This window comes from Coregonus lavaretus, assembly GCF_964263955.1.
Source record: "Coregonus lavaretus genome assembly, chromosome: 19".
NCBI lineage: Eukaryota > Metazoa > Chordata > Actinopteri > Salmoniformes > Salmonidae > Coregonus > Coregonus lavaretus.
The window spans coordinates 29,911,323-29,932,582 of record NC_140006.1 but is presented as its reverse complement, the minus strand read 5'-3'; the positions used below and the strand labels follow the sequence as shown (position 1 = coordinate 29,932,582).

Below are 21,260 nucleotides of genomic sequence, written 5' to 3'. Positions count from 1 at the left end.
TTTGATGTCTTCACTATTATTCTACAATGTAAAAAATTATAAAAATTAAGAAAAACCCTTGAATGAGTAGGTGTGTCCAAACTTTTGACTGGTAGTGTAGGTGAATCCAGAGAAAAACAACTCAATATTAGGAAGGTGTTCCTAATGTTTAGCATACTCAGTGTATGTATCAGTACATTCATTGATGGGTTTCCACGTAAAATTATATGGCTAGAAGGCTACAAGACAAACAATGACCTCTAGGATCTTCGCTGGTTATTTCATGGACGCTGTGAGTGACAGTAACGAATGCCCTCATAGATTGAGGCTTGATCATGAAACTGAAAACACCCATATTGCAGAGATGCAAACATTTCTGAGTCACTGTGTGGATGAGGCTGGAACAGACTGTCACTTTGGGCCCCAGCACTGGAAATCAAAGAATTGAGAGTTGATTCTTGAAGAATAGGTTATAACTTATAAATGCCTTATGAGCTTATTTGAACTTCATACCTCATCAGAACCCAAATTATTAGCTTTTTTTACTCCAATGTTTGTAAACAAAGTAAACATTAACAAACACTGTATAGCCTCAAAACATGGTTAAAAGTACACGTTTGATATCATGGATGGTCAGTCCTTGCATCCATAGCTATGTCTATCAATTTGAGAGTGGTTACATTTCTCCAACCCCATCCCTCAGCTTTTTACAGAAACAGTGGTGGGGAAAACACTTTGTTATTGTTTCAACTGCTGATTTTAATTGAGATGTGATATGATAAATAATAAGAGCCAACAGAGTAAGGTCACAACAGCCACAATGTCCTTTTAAAAACCAGAAGAGACATAATAGAACTGTATGTCCTCATATTTTGTTTATGACCCTAAAGGAGATCATTTCTTCTAAAAGTGCCAAACTGTGGGTGAGATGTTAGGTAATTGCTTGGAAAGGAGGACTGATGTATTTTGTGAGTAATTTGCAACCCTCTGTGTTTAGTGTCGAAGCAACCTTATTGTTTTATTAAATAAAAAACAACCAAACTTTTTAAAATAATAATTTGAATGTACTAACATGTTCAATAATATTGCATTGTTTTAAGGCCAACTATCTCAAACTCGGGGCGCTACAGGTCGACCAGATGCTTTGCTGAAATGGCACTATATCAGGTTTTGTTCAGCATGAAAAATTATACGTGTGCCAATTCTCACGCTTCTATACCTAATCAAGCAATTGTTGAGCTGATCTACTGGACTACAGCACAAATTTGGTTTATATTCAAACTTTGGGTTGCTAAGCTACCTAGACCTTTTCAATCCAAAATGATTGACTGGAATTAATTGATCAACACAATAGTGATGACATATTGTGTGAGTAAGTTTTAAATTACAGATGCAAAGGCCTACACAATGCAACCCTGCATAAAGCAAGGTCATCCCTATTAGTTCTATTGTCCAATTGCAGTTGTTGTCTCTTTGTCTGTGTAAAACTCTTTCTCCAAAACACATTTACTTGAAGAAGAGTGCAGATGCAAAGTTTGGCAACAGAATGACGGTTTGTGCTGTTGGTACCGTCATTCTGTTAACAAATATTGCATCTGAGTTGTTCTTCGAGTAAATGTGTTTTTGTAAAACACTGAGTGGAAATTGTTTAAAGTCATCCTTGTGCATAGAATGTTATGATTGGTTAACTTTGCAATCTTTGGTTTTTGTTTGACATACATGTGAAAAATCTGAGTCTTTGCATCACTCTGTTATCATGGAATTGCCCTTCTATTTTAAAACAAAACTAACGGGGGTTCTCATGAGAGAATCAATCACCACTGGGCGGCGATAGAGTAACACTGAATGACACACGTTACACTCCACATGGGGCACGTTCAGCAGGACACAACGTTTTGGAATGTTCAGATAGAAATAAAGGGAAAGGTAAAGAGGATACCTAGTCAGTTGTACAACTGAATGCATTCAACTGAAATGTGTCTTCCGCATTTAACCCAACCCCTCTGAATCAGAGAGGAGCGGAGGGCTGCCTTAATCGACATCCACGTCTTCGTGCCTCTCTGACATGTAGAACAAGGAATCGTGTAGGCTCTTCATGGCATTTCTATCTGCAACGTTAGGCAACATTTGGCAACTGAATGTGGCCCGGGGTGTATTCATTAGTCGGATTCTGTTTTGCAACAGAAACCGTTGACTGTTTACTCTAGCTAGAAACTAAACGGAAGCAAACGGAATGAAACGGGGAGGGACCTAACTGAATTTGTCCAATAGCTAGCAACTCTCGTTTTCATTGCAAAACATTTTCAGTTTGGAGTAATGTTTTGGACTAATGATTACTCCCCAGGGGTGTATTCAGTCAGATTCTGTAGCAAAATATTTTAGTCTCTGACTTTGCTGATAACTACTTTACTGAGGAAAAATGTACTTACTATGCCTGTGATATGTGGTTGTCCCACCTAGCTATCTTAAGATGAATGCACAAACTGTAAGTTGTTCTGGATAAGAGTGTCTGCTAAATGACTAACATTTAAATGTAAATGTCTGTTACCAAACATTTTGCAACGGGATCTGACTGAATACACCCCTGGGGTGTAATCATTAGTCCAAAACGTTTTGCAACAGGAACCGTTTACTCCAAGCTGAAAATATTTCGCAACAAACAAATGTTTCTATTGGACAAATTTAGGGGAGCTCCCTCCCCGTTTCATTCCGTTTGCTTTCGTTTGGTTCCTAATGAATACACCCCTGGTGATAGGAGTTCTTTATTGTAGTATTTGAAACCACTATGCTAAAATCAGTCAACTGCTTATTGCAAACTTTTCAACCGTATGATTCATACTTACCTCAGCTAAGCACCTACAGATGAAACATTATAGAGTCTTAAAGGAAGCCTGGGTAAGGCCAAAATGTAATAAATATGCCAACTTTGATAAATTATTTCTCAATTATGTTTTTAGATACAAATGTCAAATATATGTCCAAAGGACCATTCTATGGATAACATTTCGTGAAAATCCCCCAAATCATGTGTTTTTTTTGTCCTGGTTTCGTATGGAATCACTCATATGCACTATTCAGTGGCAATGTTTTTAGGTGAAGACAACTTGTAATAGATTGAATAATTAAATCAGCCATCAATGAGTTTGACATAATTGTGAAACTGAGTGATTAAGCCCAGTCATCATAAATGGGTTATGTGAATATCAGTGGAGGCTGCTGAGGGGAGGACGGCTCATAATAATGACTGGAACGGAGCAAATTAAATGGCAAACCATGTGTTTGATGTATTTGATACCATTCCACTTATTCCGCTCCAGCTATTATCACAAGCCCGTCCTCCCCAATTAAGGTGCCACCAACCTCATCTGGTGAATATCTATTCACTCTAATGCTTACAGTATGTCAGATTAAAGTGCCCAGTGTCAGATTCATGTGCCTGACCTGGTGCTTGCCAACCTAGCAGTGAGGTGAACATCTTCTCTCTCTCCCTGCAGGTGGTGAGGACATTATCCAGCCAGTCTTTAGCCTGACTCACACTGTAGGGCCAAGCTGAGCTGCACTGGGCTGGCCTGATTACGCATAATTGTGTTTAAGGTTAGGGTTGAGGTTAGCGTTAGGTTTAAAATCAGATTTTAAGAAGATAAATACTAGAAATGGGCGGGGTTTATGACTTTGTGCCTGTGGTAACTAGTGACGACCCCAACCAGTGCAGGCGGAATCGTTGCCCTAGCTGACGTGGTGAGTAGATTATCCACTCAGTCTTTGTTTACTCTGGTCCCATGGCAACCCCATCCCTGACATTATTTCTGGTCATACCCATAGAATTAGAATTAGAATTTATAGAACAGAGTTCCCTCATTTTAATTCTAGGGTCCTGCCTCCTCCCTGGTCAGGCCCAGTTTCCCCCCCATATCACTCTGATTATGAATGCTATGGCTATTTACTTCTGTTGTGTTTTGCTTGCGATCATTGTATTACAATGTTGTAATACAAAAACACAAACTTGAATTTATCTTTCAAGAAAATAATAAGTATTAGTGGTACTATGTATATTCCAGCAAAGACATTTGCTGTTAATCTCCTAACTCGTTTGGGAAGCATGTATGGGAAGTCTTTCTTATTTCCATCAAGGATGGGATGAACAGAATGTTTAAAATACTAGTTTGTCAAAAAACTAGAAAGTATTTTAAACAGACTGACATCCTAAAGCCTTTACAAGACGATTCAGATGCAATGTTAATACTTTAGTCCATGGCAAGACTTCTGGACATGCTTTTCCTAAAGACGGATGGTATTTTGTTGCAGTAGTACGTGCATTAACTCATCATGAATCATGCTTTCATCAGCTTGATACTGTATACATGAAAACAAACAACATAAAACTGTATACATAGAGGTGTGGTGAACTGCAGTATTAGCTAATTCACACTGCCACAAATGGCAGGTGAGTGAGGGCAGAAAGTGAAGCAATTTGAACAGAGACTAAATAGATTGGGAAAGGAAACCCATGCAGACGTCTTTAGTATGCAGTTTTCATATTAATATTGACATAATCATCAATAACATTTGATTCACAAGCAATTTTGGGGGGTTTACCACTCCGTTCAAGTAATCTCTTTGACATTCATGTCTCTGTATTTCCATTGTCTCCCCTGTCCCTCCCTTATGCTATTCACACACACACACACACACACACACACACACACACACACACACACACACACACACACACACAGACACAGGCACAGGCACAGACACAGACACACACACACACACACACACACAGCTTAAATGGGAACTCAGTCTGTTTAGTATTTCTGGGTCTTTCAGAAGCCCTCTATCCTTGCAAAGAAACAAGTACTAATTGACATAGTGCCACATTTTGTGCTCAGCTCGTTTGTGAGAAAGACATGTTACATGAAACTTGTCACAACACTTTTCTCACAGGACAATAGAAAATTAAAAAGGTTCTGTGTTACAGTAAACACCGAACCCTGTAGTAAGTCATACTGGAGTGTTAAATTATTATATTGGTTGATAAGTCAAGTCATTTGTTTTCTGCAGTGCAGTTTCAAAGTTTCTAATTTGCTAATGAGCAATGAACTTCATATAAGCCATTTGGTCAGTTCACAATGAGACGTTATCATAGTTTTAGGGAATAGGGTAATACTATTCAGACTGTCATGGCACTCCATTTGGAGTGACAGTGTAACGGCCCTGCTACACTACAGTCATCAGCCATTGAGGGAATGCTTCCTTTGAAATCAATGAAAGCTGCTATCTATACTGCTCACGTTACGTCGCGTCCAATGTCAGCATCCAAGCTCAAGAATCGCCAAGGTTCAATTCTTGATGGCTGATACTCAACTTCATTCTATCTTGTGAATTGAAATAATGAGGTTGGTTTTGGTTGGTTTCTGGTGTAGCAGGTGGAACGTCCCAATGACATGATGTTGATGTAAATGCAATGCGATGGGTGTAGTGTAGCTGAAGTATCAGGGTTAGGGTTGCAAAATTTTCCAGAAATCCTGGTCGGAGGATTCCGGATTTCCTGCTTATTCCCTCCTGATTCCAGGAATTCTCCAACCGGGATTTCGGGAAAACCAGGGAGTTTATTGAAAGTTCCCGGAATTTTGCACCCCTAGTTAGGGTCATACTCTATTATAGCACTTAGGGTCGGAACACTGCCGCTACCTCGCTCTCCAAACAAGGTGTATAGCACTTAGGAAACGTGCAAATCATTTTTAACATTGATGTTAGAGGTATAAGCAAAGTACTAAGCAGGTGACACAGTATCTCTCTGTTGAAGAATTTGACTTCATTCAAAAGTCAGACTGACACACAGCTCATAATAATGTCCAGAACGGAGCAAATGGAATGGCATCAAACACCTGGAAACCATGTGTTAGATGTACAGTGGGGAAAAAAAGTATTTAGTCAGCCACCAATTGTGCAAGTTCTCCCACTTAAAAAGATGAGAGAGGCCTGTAATTTTCATCATAGGTACACGGCAACTATGACAGACAAATTGAGAATTTTTTTCTCCAGAAAATCACATTGTAGGATTTCTAATGAATTTATTTGCAAATTATGGTGGAAAATAAGTATTTGGTCACCTACAAACAAGCAAGATTTCTGGCTCTCACAGACCTGTAACTTCTTCTTTAAGAGGCTCCTCTGTCCTCCACTCGTTACCTGTATTAATGGCACCTGTTTGAACTTGTTATCAGTATAAAAGACACCTGTCCACAACCTCAAACAGTCACACTCCAAACTCCACTATGGCCAAGACCAAAGAGCTGTCAAAGGACACCAGAAACAAAATTGTAGACCTGCACCAGGCTGGGAAGACTGAATCTGCAATAGGTAAGCAGCTTGGTTTGAAGAAATCAACTGTGGGAGCAATTATTAGGAAATGGAAGACATGGAAGACAATGTAAATGTAAATGTATACAAGACCACTGATAATCTCCACTGATAATCTCCCTCGATCTGGGGCTCCACGCAAGATCTCACCCCGTGGGGTCAAAATGATCACAAGAACGGTGAGCAAAAATCCCAGAACCACACGGGGGGACCTAGTGAATGACCTGCAGAGAGCTGGGACCAAAGTAACAAAGCCTACCATCAGTAACACACTACGCCGCCAGGGACTCAAATCCTGCAGTGCCAGACGTGTCCCCCTGCTTAAGCCAGTACATGTCCAGGCCCGTCTGAAGTTTGCTAGAGTGCATTTGGATGATCCAGAAGAGGATTGGGAGAATGTCATATGGTCAGATGAAACCAAAATATAACTTTTTGGTAAAAACTCAACTCGTCGTGTTTGGAGGACAAAGAATGCTGAGTTGCATCCAAAGAACACCATACCTACTGTGAAGCATGGGGGTGGAAACATCATGCTTTGGGGTTATTTTTCTGCAAAGGGACCAGGACGACTGATCCGTGTAAAGGAAAGAATGAATGGGGCCATGTATCGTGAGAGTGAAAACCTCTGAAGATGAAACGTGGCTGGGTCTTTCAGCATGACAATGATCCCAAACACACTGCCCGGGCAACGAAGGAGTGGCTTCGTAAGAAGCATTTCAAGGTCCTAGAGTGGCCTAGCCAGTCTCCAGATCTCAACCCCATAGAAAATCTTTGGAGGGAGTTGAAAGTCTGTGTTGCCCAGCGACAGCCCCAAAACATCACTGCTCTAGAGGAGATCTGCATGGAGGAATGGGCCAAAATACCAGCAACAGTGTGTGAAAACCTTGTGAAGACTTACAGAAAATGTTTGACCTGTGTCATTGCCAACAAAGGGTATATAACAAAGTATTGAGAAACTTTTGTTATTGACCAAATACTTATTTTCCACCATAATTTGCAAATAAATTCATTAAAAATCCTACAATGTGATTTTCTGGATTTTTTTTCTCATTTTGTCTGTCATAGTTGACGTGTACCTATGATGAAAATTACAGGCCTCTCTCATCTTTTTAAGTGGGAGAACTTGCACAATTGGTGGCTGACTAAATACTTTTTTTCCCCACTGTATTTGATACCGTTCTACCTATTCTGCTCCAGCCTTTACCACAAGCCTGTTCTCCCCAATTAAGGTGCCACCAACCTCCTGTGGACTGACATGACATCCTCTGCACGTCACCAGACAAAGACAGTAGAGGTCTGTATTGTTCCTTCCACAACCTCTATGTTCCAAAATCTATTGCATTGTAGAGAAAGTCTGATCATTTGTGAAGTTGCAGTGGTATTTGGAAATTAATTTTGCACCACTACAAGCTAGATCGATCAGTTCTTCGACAGGCGATAGTCTAGTTTTTTCAAGCCAAAAAAACAATATTCAGACTTTGGGGGCATTTGAGCTATTCAGTGACGAATCTTATTTTCACTACCATAGATGTCTCCCATTGACATCAATGCATGACTAAGTGAAAATGAAAGGAATTTAGGATTTCGCCCAGTGTTTTTTAATCCATTACGTAAATGATGTATGCATTTGTATAGTCAGTGCTGTACATAGCCCACATGTCTGTGCATGATGGTCACAATGTTTGTGTCTGACCATTTCAGAAGATTACCTCCTATGTTGAAGGGCAGCTATGTACCTCCTCCTTTCTCAAGGTTTCTTCAGATGTATTTTATTTCCATGGCCTCTGATACTGTAGCTATGTCTGCACCGCTTTGAAATAGAGAAAGGAAATGTTCTTTGTTTACTTTTTTCGTAGAGGAAAAGCACATTCATGATATTTCCCAACATGAATAGCAGGCCTTCATTGCTTGCTCTCCTAACGATAAGCCTAAGTACGAGGGCCGCAATGGAAATTAATTTTATCATGATGATATGAAAATCACTCAGCATTGTTTTATTTGGGATGGTTGAATCCCTGTAGTACAGCTCATTATTTTACATCATATTTAGACTTCATGTGACTTTAAAACTTTTTACATTTCTTGAGCCTTGCAAGGACCTTTCACAATGTGATATACTCAGAATATCTATTTTTTATTTCCCTGGTACACAAAAGTATTTCATTCCCCTTTACAGTAAGCTAAATACACTAGTTAAATAAGCTATAGTTTAATGAAGGTATGCCTCCACATATTTATTGCCCAGGTGGAGTATTCACACACAATCCAGCATTCACTCTGTGAGGTTTGCAATGAATTACTAACAGTTAAACAAAACACATATCATGAGTGAAACCTCCTCATTCCAAAGTGTAATGCTTTGGGATATAGCCCCGCTGCATAATTTAAAGTATTCTTTCAACTCTTTATCAGTGCTCTATTTCAAACTATTGTCTGGACGCTGGACCTTCTCAGACATTTTTGGTCACCACCCAGGTGTGTTATATGCAGTCGCTAGTCAAGTAAATTAAAATAGCTGACTGTATAATAATATTAAGTTACTATATTTACATCAAAACACATTTAGTCAAGGTGAAACATGTTATACAGTTAGACATGGTACTATGTTTATCATGGCCGGGAATCATCAACCTTCCTACATTAACAGGGGGACTGGTCATTGCCTGAGTGGACCTCACTCAGTAGATACTATAGTGTTCTCCCAGACTTCTGGTATACTTACTCAATAGCATACAAGACTACTGTCTAAATACACGATAAAAGGGTGTTATGGTTTAGTACTTTGCTGAAATAAACATTTAACCTGCTTGGAATGTTAGCTCTGATAGATAGCTACATATTTAGCCATTTATTATTACATTTTGTGCTAGCTCATTTTGTGAATCTGCTTCCGAGGTACCAAGACTCAATTGACGAGAATGGTATACAGCTTCTATGTAAATGGTAGCTTGATATAAAATGGATACCTTCTAAAATGAGAGGAGTGAGGAGTCTGAATTGGAAGTTTGCCTGACTTGGAGGAAGGTTAATTCAAATGTTTAGTCTAGCAATTTGAAAAGTTATTTTAAGTACATTTTGGAGCGGTGAATATGTTCATACACTATACCTCATCATCGGAAGATATTGTTGAACTAACTGACAAAGCATTTCAAGACAGTGAATAATGCAAAGCAACAAAATACATTATAGTAACGTAATACAAATTAAACGACAATGACAAGTCTACAAAATGTTTAGTCTAAAGCCATAGTATTTTTGTCTCAGGACCACTAAAACAACACAGATTTGGGGAAAATTCCTTAGATTTGGGGAAAGTGTTCAACTTTAGGAACAAGGGAAGACAGTGAGACAGGGAACACCTTCCAGCCATGACACCAGATGGTGCAGAGAAGAAAGGATGCATGTTCCCTGAGCTGCCTCTCTTCCCAGGGGAAGCAAGTACTTTGATAAATGGGTCAACTTTTCCTCCTTTAAGGAAGGGTTATTTGAGGAAAAAGTAGTTAATACAGTGGGGTCTGAAATTATTGACACCCTTGATAAAGATTAGCAATAATGACTATAAATATATAATTCAAATACTGAGCTATATTGTATGCAAAAATAATAATGGTGAAATTATATGAGTTTATACTAATACAATTGCTCAGAGAAAGAGATTTTGTTTAACAAGCAATATTTTCTCAAAGATCATACCCCGAAGACAATCACCATTACCAATAACAGGGGAGGTTAGAATGTCTTGGGGGTATGATCGTTGACACTCTGTAATTTTATCACTCATCATTATTGACAATACATTCAGGATTATCCATAATCATGGTAGCATCCACAAAAATGTAGAAGTGTTTAGAAACATATTGTACTCTTATTTACAATAAAAGTGACTCCAAAATGACACAATACATTTTTAACCATTCATTTCTATTGGGCACAAAAGTATCTGAAACACAACCAAAACTAACAGCAAATGCATCCAACAAGTTTGTAGTCACAAGCTTGATGTAGTCATTGCGTTCTAGGAATATGGGACCAAATACTAAACTTTTGACTACCTTTTTTTAGAAAAAAACTAACATTTATTGTCTCATTATGGTATTGAGCTCCTTCTTATGGTTTTGTGTTTTGTTTCTTTCTTGTTTCTCAGTGGTGAAATGCCATCCAACAGAATAACAGCAGAGTTCTCTGAATGGGCCAGTGATGAGGAGTTGAGTCGAAACAACACATCATCCTTTGTAAATTGTGCAATGCTAAACCCAACTTTTTGAACTAATTTATTTCACTCCACTCACTGAACTGACTGTATCTTACTTTTTGGGCCTCCTATGATTATAACTTATAAGTGCTTAATTATGTGCATAAAATAAACATTAGATAACACACAAAGTTTGGGGAATTTGTGTAGTTCTATGTTTGAGCCTTCAGTGGGTTAACTTTTTTTCACAGACTGGCTAACCTTTAATTGATTGAATGTTCTCTTTGATGCTCATATCTTGTCTTTTTTGTTGTTGTTGGTGAAACTATTTGGGGCGTTACAAATACAGCATGATTAATGGAGACAGTCCAGAGTTCCCATGCAATTGACAGACAGGTGTTTAAATTAGAGCATTGAATCGAATGCCAACAAAGTCTTCAAAAGTTCAAATTCAACCAATGCAAGGTGGTTGGTCAGGCATTTAGGCTTTTTTTTTTAGGCTGACTGATCTGAGGTTAGTGTCTCGTCTACCTGTTCAGCTCTTCTGAAGTTTTTCAATGAAAAATAGCAAATGTAACCCCAGCGCTCCACTTCAAAGAAACAAACATGTGAAATGACTGAAATGTCCCCCTATTAGTTGTGTCTAGTTGTGTTGATTGCTGACAGGCCTTCAAATGAAATAACCTTTATTTGTACTGCATCCTTTACCACTGGAAAGAATGTGTGCAGACATCTTCTGATATCCAGGTTCTACCCCTGGGTCAAACCAATCATATTAGAGATTACTCCAGGTCACACAAACAGAACACTCACCTGCCTCTGTGGAGTGGAATCGATTGAAAAATATGGGGATTAATTTAATTGAAGCTATGAATTTGAGCTATGAAATGCATCCCCAGAATATCCAATCTTATTCTCACATATGATCTGGCATATGCAGGGTTAACAGTGCCAGTTCAAAAATGCACTGCTTAAATGCTAAATAGGAATGTGAAAATGATAAATTGATTTTTATTTTCATATTAGTGTGCATGATTCATGCCACAATTAAATTGCAAAGTTAAAATGAAAATAGAAAATGGTTAATTGAAAAAGCCAAATGCTAAACAGAAAATCGTAAATGCAATGTGCAAAGTGAAATTGAAAGTGTCTGTTTTCATTTTCAAACTACCCAATTAAGCATATTCTCATTTTCAAAAGTGTATGCAAATTATTTATTGGAGGCGTGAACCAAGAGAGCAACACACCCCTAGTACATCCTAGCCATGGCGGGCTCTCTGTACATTGATTTTAGACTAGTGTAAACAGGTCTCCTGTGCACCAGAAAAGCATAGGCCTGTTAAACTGAAGCCTAGCAAATGACTCAGGGAGCCAATGCAACTCTTCAGGTCTCAGATAAGGTAGGGCCTACTCATCATGCATGTGTGGTAACTGAACCACCTCAGTTACAATTCACTATCCTTTGACCTTCTCTTCCTCACAGAGACCCATCTGAGCCACAAAACAAATATGACTGACAGGGTTCGAACAAGGCTCTTCTGCACATCAGAAGAGCACATTGGCCCGCTAAACCAAAGCCTATAGCCAATGCAACTCTTCAGGTATCAGGCAAGGTTACTCATCATGCGAACAAGTAACCAAGAAGAAGTGATTCGTGACCACGCACATGTGATGAGTAACTTTGCCAGAGACCAGAAAAATTGCATTGGCTCCCCAAGCTAAATTGCCTAGGCTAAGCAGGCTAAAATGTTATTCTGGTGTACAGGACACCAGGTTTGAAACATGTCAGTTACTGTTATGATGAGTTTCTGGTATTGAGAAGTTCAAATTGCAAGAATTTACTTAGACATTCTGTGGAGATTTTACCAAGTATTTATTTGATCACAAGCCTGTGGGTTCGTCTAACAAACGGATATAGCCTTGCCCCTTTGTCAGTTGAATTGCCCACATACACAAATCTCACATCTTTTATACTCTTGGTTAAACATTTCTTCAACCACATCTGGCCATCATCAATGAGCACTACCCCTTCTATGTCATGACCTCTTACCCCCAAGCAAGATGTTCCCTCTGTACATCGTTCTAATATAAACCACACTATCTTCCTTGGACAGATTGGAATTTACTACCCCAGACTTAGTCACCCAGAACCACTTCTCTCTACTAACTTTAAACTAGTTACACACTCATATGAAATGGCCCCATATCCTCATCATATCAGTTACACTAGTCTAAAATCAATGCACATGGCTAGGATGCATCACTGCATGGTGGTGTCCTCCTGGTTCCTGCCTCCAGGAAGCAATTTGCCATTTTAACCATTTGCCATTTTCTGTTTCCCATTTCCCATTTTAATTTAGAATTTCCATTAACCATTTCCAATATTCAATTAGCATTTTCGATTTTCTTTTTAACATGACAATTTCATTCATTTGTCATGAATCATGCACACTGATATTAAAATATAAATGCATTCATAATTTTTAAATTTCAACTGAGCATTTAAGCATTTTCGAACTGGCACTGATCACCCTCCATACTGACACAGTAATTGCATAATATGTGCTCCAATATGTCAATATAATTCATGGGTTTTTTGACTTGCGTAACAGCACAGAGCTGGCTTCAGTCATTGCAAAGTTCATAAGGAGAAAGCATCCCTCCACGGACGCCAGTGCTGCTGTAGCCTACCAGCACACAATTTCCTCGTGCGTGCAGATGGTACTCTGGTTCGATGGCTTCAGGGAAACGGAATTTCTGCATTTGAGCCTCAGTTCGGTGATTCGGGATTTACTAAATGTAATATTTGACACGGCTGCTGCAGACCTCTGACTTCTTCCCAGCGACCAGACGAAGTGCCAAGATGTGCCAAAACAACAAAGCAGTGCGCGTTCTCTCTCTCTCTCTCTCTCTCTCTCGCTCTCTCTCTCTCTCTCTCGCGCGCGCGCGCTCTCTCTCTCGCTCTCTCGCTCTCTCTCGATCAAGTATTTGGATTTGGCAAATCAAAGCCTTTCAAGGTTAATTCCTTCAACCAACTTCATAGCTGGTTTTAATTATTTTTAACTTGGAATATTTTTTTTTCTTTCTTCTTCATCAATGAAGTCCGGCATCAATTTTAAACAGACTGCCTTTAGAATAACAGGTGACCAACGAATTCAAGATGAGAAGTTTGATCGTTTTTATTCTGTCTTTATCAACGTGTCTGTCAGTGGTAAGTGCGACAACAGTACTTTTATTGTATATTTCGTTTTGTGTTAGGCCTATGCATGATGATAAAATGTGCACAAGGATGAAGAGAAGGTGATTGAATATATAAACGAACAAATGTGTGGCATTATGATTGATGGATTTGATAAGAAGAGGTTTTTGTCCATATAGGGTATCCTACTGTACAGTGTTCTACTATATTTTTCAAAGAGATATGGTATAAACACATGCATATGTAGGATCTTAATTTGAGCCAGTTTGCTACATCAGGAAAATAATCCTGCAGCAACTGAACATTTTAATTATTATTTGGAATATAATTCATGGACATTTTTGTAGGGGTTGATACATTTTTCGTAAGAGAAAATGAAGTCTAACATTTCAAAGTGGAAATTACAAACTTCAGAAGCTTTTGTAAACCTGAAATACACTACAAGTTTTACATTTCCAGCATTGCATGAAAGTTATCCTACAACAGGGTGATCACATTAAGATCCTACAGCTGTAGCAGTAATGAATAGAGTTGTGCTCTTCAAACCATCAAGATCCCATTTTGCCATAAAGCTGGCATTGGAGTGCACTTCCCTTTTCTTTAATCGTCTTTACAGGGCAAATTATAGACTAGATCATTTAATCTTTCAGCTAAATAGCATCCTCATTATCTTCCCCTCACGTGATGCTCTGAATTTACCAATGCTGTGCTTATGTTGTCTGTGCCCCAATGTGTGGTAGAGTAATCGGGACACAGGTGTGAATTGAGGTCTGGTCCTATAGTGCATATAATAAGCTTATACACATTAAAACAAGATATAACAGCTGTTCGGTGTGAGCTATGATGCAGTGGATTCTGATGTAATGATGATTCTTATGTGAGAGTGAAATACGTGGAAAGTAGAACCCATACATTTTACATTTTAGTCATTTAGCAGACGCTCTTATCCAGAGCGACTTACAGTTAGTGAATACATATTTTTTATACTGGCCCCCCATGGGAATCGAACCCACAACCCTGGCGTTGCAAACGCCATGCTCTATCAACTGAGCTACATCCCTGCCGGCTATTCCCTCCCCTACCCTGGACGACACTGGGCCAATTGTGCGCCGCCCATGAGTCTCCCGGTCGCGGCCGGCTGCGACAGAGCCTGGATTCGAACCAGAATCTCTAGTGGCACAGTTAGCACTGCGATGCAGTGCCTTAGACCACTGCGCCACTCAGGAGTCTCTATGGTAGAACGCCTCTCACACAGGATGTTGTTGACCTCTGAAAAATGAGTTAAATAGGACTGTCTGACTACTGCCTACTCGGTCTTACAGACTTTTATAGTTACAGACTTTGATTATTACATTGCTTGGAGGCACACATGAAATGGGTCACCTGAAACGCTCCAGACTATGTCTATCTCTGAGGAGCTACCCAGGAAAGGGTGGAAAATAGCCCATGAGAATAAGTGTAGCCTTAGAAATAAGATTCATGAAATCAATCACTTTCTAACATCAGGTAACATTAATATATTAGCCATTTCTGAGACTTACTTAGATCATTCCTTTGATGATACAGCAGTAGCAATACAAGGATATAACATCTATAGAAGAGACAGGAATGCTTATGGGGGGAGATGCTGCTATATATATATATTCAGAGCCATATCCCTGTAATGCTTAGGAAGATCTCATATCAAGTGTTATTGAAGTGCTGTTGTTGCAGGTTCACCTGCCTCATCTAAAGCCTATTATTTTGGGGTGTTGCTATTGGCCACCAAGTGCTAACAGTCAGTATCTAAGTAATGTGTGTGAAATGCTTGATAGTGTATGTGATGTAAACAGAGAAGTCTACTTTCTTGGGGACCTGAATATTGACTGGTTTTCATCAAGCTGTCCACTCAAGAGGAAACTTCTCACTGTAACCAGTGCCTATAATCTGGTTCAGGTTATTCATCAATCTACCACGGTGTTTACAAACACTACAGGGACAAGATCATCCACATGTATTGATCACATTTTCACTAATACTGTAGAACTTTGTTCTAAAGCTGTATCCATACCCATTGGATGCAGTGATCACATACTGGCTATATCCAGGAAACAGCAGTGGTGCGTGGGTAAAATCACTGAGGAAGCCAAGCCAGTAAAAAAGCCATATTACAACCTATTTTGTGATAATTGCGCTGTTTGCTCTATAACCCATTCGTTCATACGCCACCGTGATATATACAATAAGGCAACAAAAAGACAACAGTCACACAGTGGCGGAATAAATTAAACTACACATATGTTTGTTTCATCACAAAACCAGAAAGCAACATCTGTCCGGTGAAGTCCACAAAGCGAATATTGCATTTAAACAGTTATATCACCTGCAGCATGGTCAAGCAAGTTAATGTTTTCGACAGTTTACTAAACAACTACTGATTTAGAATTTATGGAGTTACCACAAGTCACCACAAAGACAACAGGGGCACTGCCTCTGCTATTCCAGCACCATTTAAACTTAAACATAAAATCAACAAGGCTATATATGCTTAGTTTAATACACTGAAAACAAACTTAAATATATGTCAAACAATTTAGTCTAATCAATGTTGCTAAATATCATGTGGCTGTCCATGGTACTGATTTATGTGTGTGTGTGTGTGTGTGTGTGTGCGTGCGTGCTTGCGCAAGTAAAAACATTTTCTTGACTCCCCCTACTTGTAGACTAGTTGAACGCCAATGCCATCCTCCTCTCTTTGATGTTGGTAAAATGGTCTATGGCTCTGTCAAACAGTACACTTTTATTTTTTTTGTCATAGGCTACCTAGCTAAAATGCTTGCTAGCCTGACTTCCTCGCATGGGCAACAATGAACCAGCTAAGTTAGCTAGCTAGCTAGTTAATGTGAGCCTACTAGGCTACATCTAGGCTACATATTGAACTTCAATCGTCTCAGGCCAGTGGCACAACATATTCATTTATGGTTAGATCAGAATCGGCGTCATAATCATTGGCCTGTACAGAGAATTAAGTCCAAACCACAAGTCCAAATCCCCATCTCCATCCATGGCTTAGGACATCAACACAAGCAGACCAGAAAGTTTTTCTGTAAATTACGTTTTGCAAAGGAAGTGATTTGATTGGTCTGAAGCCTAATCCAAACTGGCCTCCCTTGGGGGGCGTTTTGCTGCACCGGGACAACCCACAGTCATTGTTACAGAATACTGCCTCAACAAATGGAAGCAGAAGGAAATCAGGCCATCTCCCAGACGGTCGACGAACAGGGAAACCTACTTTGTCAACACCACGACCAGCTGGCGCAACTGGGGACAACTATGGAAGAGGTTCTTCGCAGTCTTCAACGTCTCGAACATACCCGAGAGGCGTTGCCTTCAACTAGCAGAGGATACTCTGCCACCAGTCGACCCAGCAAGCCAGCACACTAGCCCTCCCAGGTCAGCGATGCCCGTTTGTCCCTCCCGGATAAATATGACGGAACCCCATCTAAATGCAGTGGCTTCCTACCACAGTGCTCCCTCTATTTTGCGCACCAGATGGGAGCCACCACCACCGAGAGGTCCAAGGTTGCCACGGTTATTTCTCTGCTGACTGGGCGGGCGTTGGAATGGGCAATGGCCGTCTGGGAGAGAGGAGAAGAGGAGCTGGATTCATATGAGGGGTTCATGGCTCTGTTCAGAGGTATCTTCGATCATCCACCGGAGGGCAGAGAGGGGGGTGAATGCCTACTCCATCTACGGCAGGATGACCAGACCGCTGCAGAGTATGCGCTCTCCTTCCGAACAGTAGCAGCATCCAGCGGTTGGAATGAGCCGGCGCTCCGTATGCTATTCAGAAGAGGACTGCGCGAGGAGGTCCAGACGGAACCTACTTTGGGAGCGTGCGCCACCTGTCTCCCTCCTCATCGTCCCTGGGACTGTGCCATCGACCTGCTTGTAGGCTCTGCGCCCCTGCGCAGACGCATCTACCCTCTGTCGGTGTCATAGTTCCACCTGTCACCAGAGGGTGGCAGAGACCGTCCTAGAGACATTAATGACACTCAGGTGTGTCCTATTACTCATTATGATTTCCCTGTTAAGAGGTGTGTTTTCTGTTGTCCTTTGCAGAAGCTTGATTTGTTTGCCGTGTGCGTTTGTCCCCTGAGTGAGTTTTCGAGACGTAGTGTTACTGTGATCCTTCTGTTACCGTTTCTCAGTAAAGTATTTACGTTTATCCTTAACCATTGATTCCTCGACTGGTCTCTTCTCTGCTCCTGGATCCAACCTCACTACGTCACAGCAAGCTTCTGCCTCCAACATGGACCCAGCAGAGATCACCCAGATCAAGAATGTTATAACCCACCAAGGAGCATTGCTGAGGCGGCAGCAAGAACTACCCTCTTAAATATCAGAGATCCTCCAGGCACTTACTGATTCACCTCCAACCACAGTCAAACCCCACCCAGGAGGAGCCAATGCCCAAGTCTCATCGCCCAGTGCTACAGGCGTCGCCGTAGTTCCTCCAGGGAACCTGCACCGGGAACCCAAGATCCCAGCCCCCGAGCGATGTGACGGCCACCCGGGAGGGTGCAAGAGGTTCCTCACTCAGTGCTCTCTGGTGTTCGAGCTACAGTCCTCCTCGTTCCACAACGATCGGGCCATGATCGCCTACATCATCTCTCTACTCTTGGGCAACGCCCTGGCGTGGGCAACGGCGGTGTGGGAACAGCAGCCACCATCCTGCAGCTCCATATTAGCCTTCACTGCCGAGCTGCGATGAGTCTTCAACCACCCAGTCGACGGACGAGAAGTGGACAGCCGAATGTTCAACATCCGCCAAGGGGCCAGACCAGTGGCTGACTTCGCCACTGAGTTCCGCACCCTAGCCGCTGAGACTGGGTGGAATATGGAGGCACTGGTCACCACTTTCCACCAGGATCTGTCTAACTCCATCAAGGATGAACCGGATTCAAAAATTAGAATCTTTCAATTTAAATTATTATATAAAATTCTTGCTACCAATAGAATGTTATTTATATGGGGGATACAATCTTCCCAGCTCTGCAGATTTTGCTGTGAAGAGACAGAATCATTAGATCATTTGTTTTGGTTCTGTCCATTTGTAGCTTGTTTTTGGACACAGGTCCAGGAATGGCTAAAGGATTGCAATATTTACCTGGAGCTAACCTTGCAGATAGCATTACTGGGTGATCTGAAAAGTCATAGTCAATCGATCAATAATATAATAATACTTTTAGCAAAAATGTATATTTTTAATTCACAATCTGTAGAAGCAATGAGAATAGAAAGGTTCAGAACTTTTGTGAAACATCACAGTACAGTTGAAATATATATGGCAAATAGAAATCCTATATGGAGGGTGTTAAGAGATAGATGGGAGGTGTTGAATGGAGTTGAAGGATGGGACTAATAACAAAGAAGAACAAATAAGAACAAGATAACTAATAATGTAAGCATACTGTGTCCATAATAAGTATATAGGTTGTATGTTGGGAGCTTTTGGGAAAGAGCACAGTTAGAAAGATATGGCATATAGAAGCAAACCGGATGGGCATCATGAAAATGATCGGAGAGGTTGAGAGTAGAAGTTCAGGAGCAAAAACAAATAAAATATAATTATTGTAAAATTGACTGTGTCCATAAAATGTAGATAGTAAGTATAAGCTGGAAGTAGAGGCCTAAGCATTGTTGTTCACTAATTTACCCCAAGTAGGGAAAGGATGGCGGGGTTGAAAAGTAATAAAGGGGAGTATATATACATAGAAAACATGGGGGATTGGAGGTGATGCAGACAATTACATTGATGGAAGCTACAATCTATCTGCAATATTAAGCTGATCTATCCCCCAAAGAAAAAAATTAAAAATAAAAAAATAAAAGGATGAACTGGCCTCTTGGGAACTGGGAGAGGACCTCGAGTCCCTGATAACGCTGGAAATCAGGATTGACAACCGCCTCCGAGAACGTGTGAGATGGCACCTTTTTGACACCACCCCAGTATCCCGCTTTCCTGAGCACCCCAAGCCCTCAGAGGATTGAGGAGCCCATGCAGCTGGGACACACACGTCTGAGCCCACAGGAACATGAAAGGCGCATGCGTGAAGGCTGCTGCCTCTACTGCAGAGGTCTCGGCCATCTCCGTGCTACATGCCCAGAGCTGACGGGAAACGCCAGGGCTCGCCAGGACAAAGGTAGACCCTGACGAGCTGTGCAGTTTCACCCCGGCTACCCATTCACCGTCTGTCACTACCCGCAACCCTCCACTGGGACAACCGTCAGCACCAGATTCAAGCCTTCGTGGACTCTGGGGCCGCGGATAATTTCATTGATCAAGACATCCCCAGAGAATTACAAATCCCCTGCATGAAATGTCCCATCCCTCTGCAGATGCAAGCCCTCGATGGACGCCCCATTGGCTCCGGCCAGGTGGAATATCAGACCAAGCCCATTCTACTGCAGGTTGGGGTGAACCACTCAGAGACTCTTAGTTTTCTTTTGATCACTGCTCCCGAGAACAAACTTATCCTAGGGTACCCCTGGCAAGCGCTACATAACCCACTATTCTCCTGGTCCACGGGACACCTACTAGACTGGGGTAAGAACTGCCAGACTAAATGTTTAAGACCCCCAACAAGAGCCTCGCCGTGTCCCCCTGCATCCATTGAAGACCAAGACTTCCCCGCTCTCCCTCCCGAATACTTCGACCTCCGGGAGGCCTTCAGTAAGAGGCAAGCCACCACCCTCCCTCCTCATCGACCAAACAACTGCGCCTACCTGGCTCCACCCCTCCCCGGGGCCGTCTCTACTCCCTCTCGACCCCTGAAGCAGCAGTCATGGACAATTACATCCGGGAGTCGCTGGAGGCAGGTTTCATTCGCTCCTCAATATCCCCAGCTGGTGCAGGCTTCTTTTTCATGGGAAAGAAGGATGGAGGTCTGCTTCCCTGCATCGATTACCGAGGGCTGAACAGGATTACGATTAAGAATCGTTACCCCCTACCCCTGATGTCCGCCGCCTTGGAGCTGGCCCAAGGGGCCCAATTCTTCACCAAACTGGACCTATGCAACGCTTACAATCTGGTGAGAATCAGGGAGGGAGATTAATGGAAAACTGCCTTTAATGTCCCTAGTGGCCACTATGAGTATTTAGTCATGCCATTCGGATTATCGAACTCACCGGCAGTCTTTCAAGCATTGGTCAATGACACTCTTAGGGATATGTTGAATCGGTTCATCTTTGTTTACCTTGACGACATCCTGATCTTCTCCAAGATCCTTCTGGAACACATCCTGCACGTCCGCCAAGTCCTGAGACGCCTCCTGCAGAGTCAACTATACGTCAAGATAGAGAAGTGTGAGTTCCATGTATCCCAAGTCTCTTTCCTGGGCCACATTATCTCTACCGTCGGCATAAAAATGGACCCCGTTAAGGTTAAGGCGGTCACCGACTGGCCCTGTCCCGCCTCTCTCAAACAAGTCCAGCGGTTCCTCGGGTTTTCCAATTTTTACAGGCGTTTTATATGCAACTTTG

At 41.4% G+C, this 21,260-nt stretch overlaps 1 protein-coding gene across 1 annotated transcript in view; it reads left to right on the top strand.

Moving 5' to 3' along the window:
* Positions 1–13,697: 13,697 nt before the first annotated feature.
* Positions 13,698–21,260, top strand: part of LOC311146368 (vasoactive intestinal polypeptide receptor 2-like) — a gene marked incomplete at both ends in the record, with an annotated part of 53,906 nt that continues 46,343 nt past the window's right edge. Inside the window, one exon of the mRNA XM_084182854.1 lies at positions 13,698–13,748. Coding sequence (XP_084038980.1) covers positions 13,698–13,748 — 51 coding nt within the window. The remainder of the gene's footprint in view (positions 13,749–21,260) is intronic.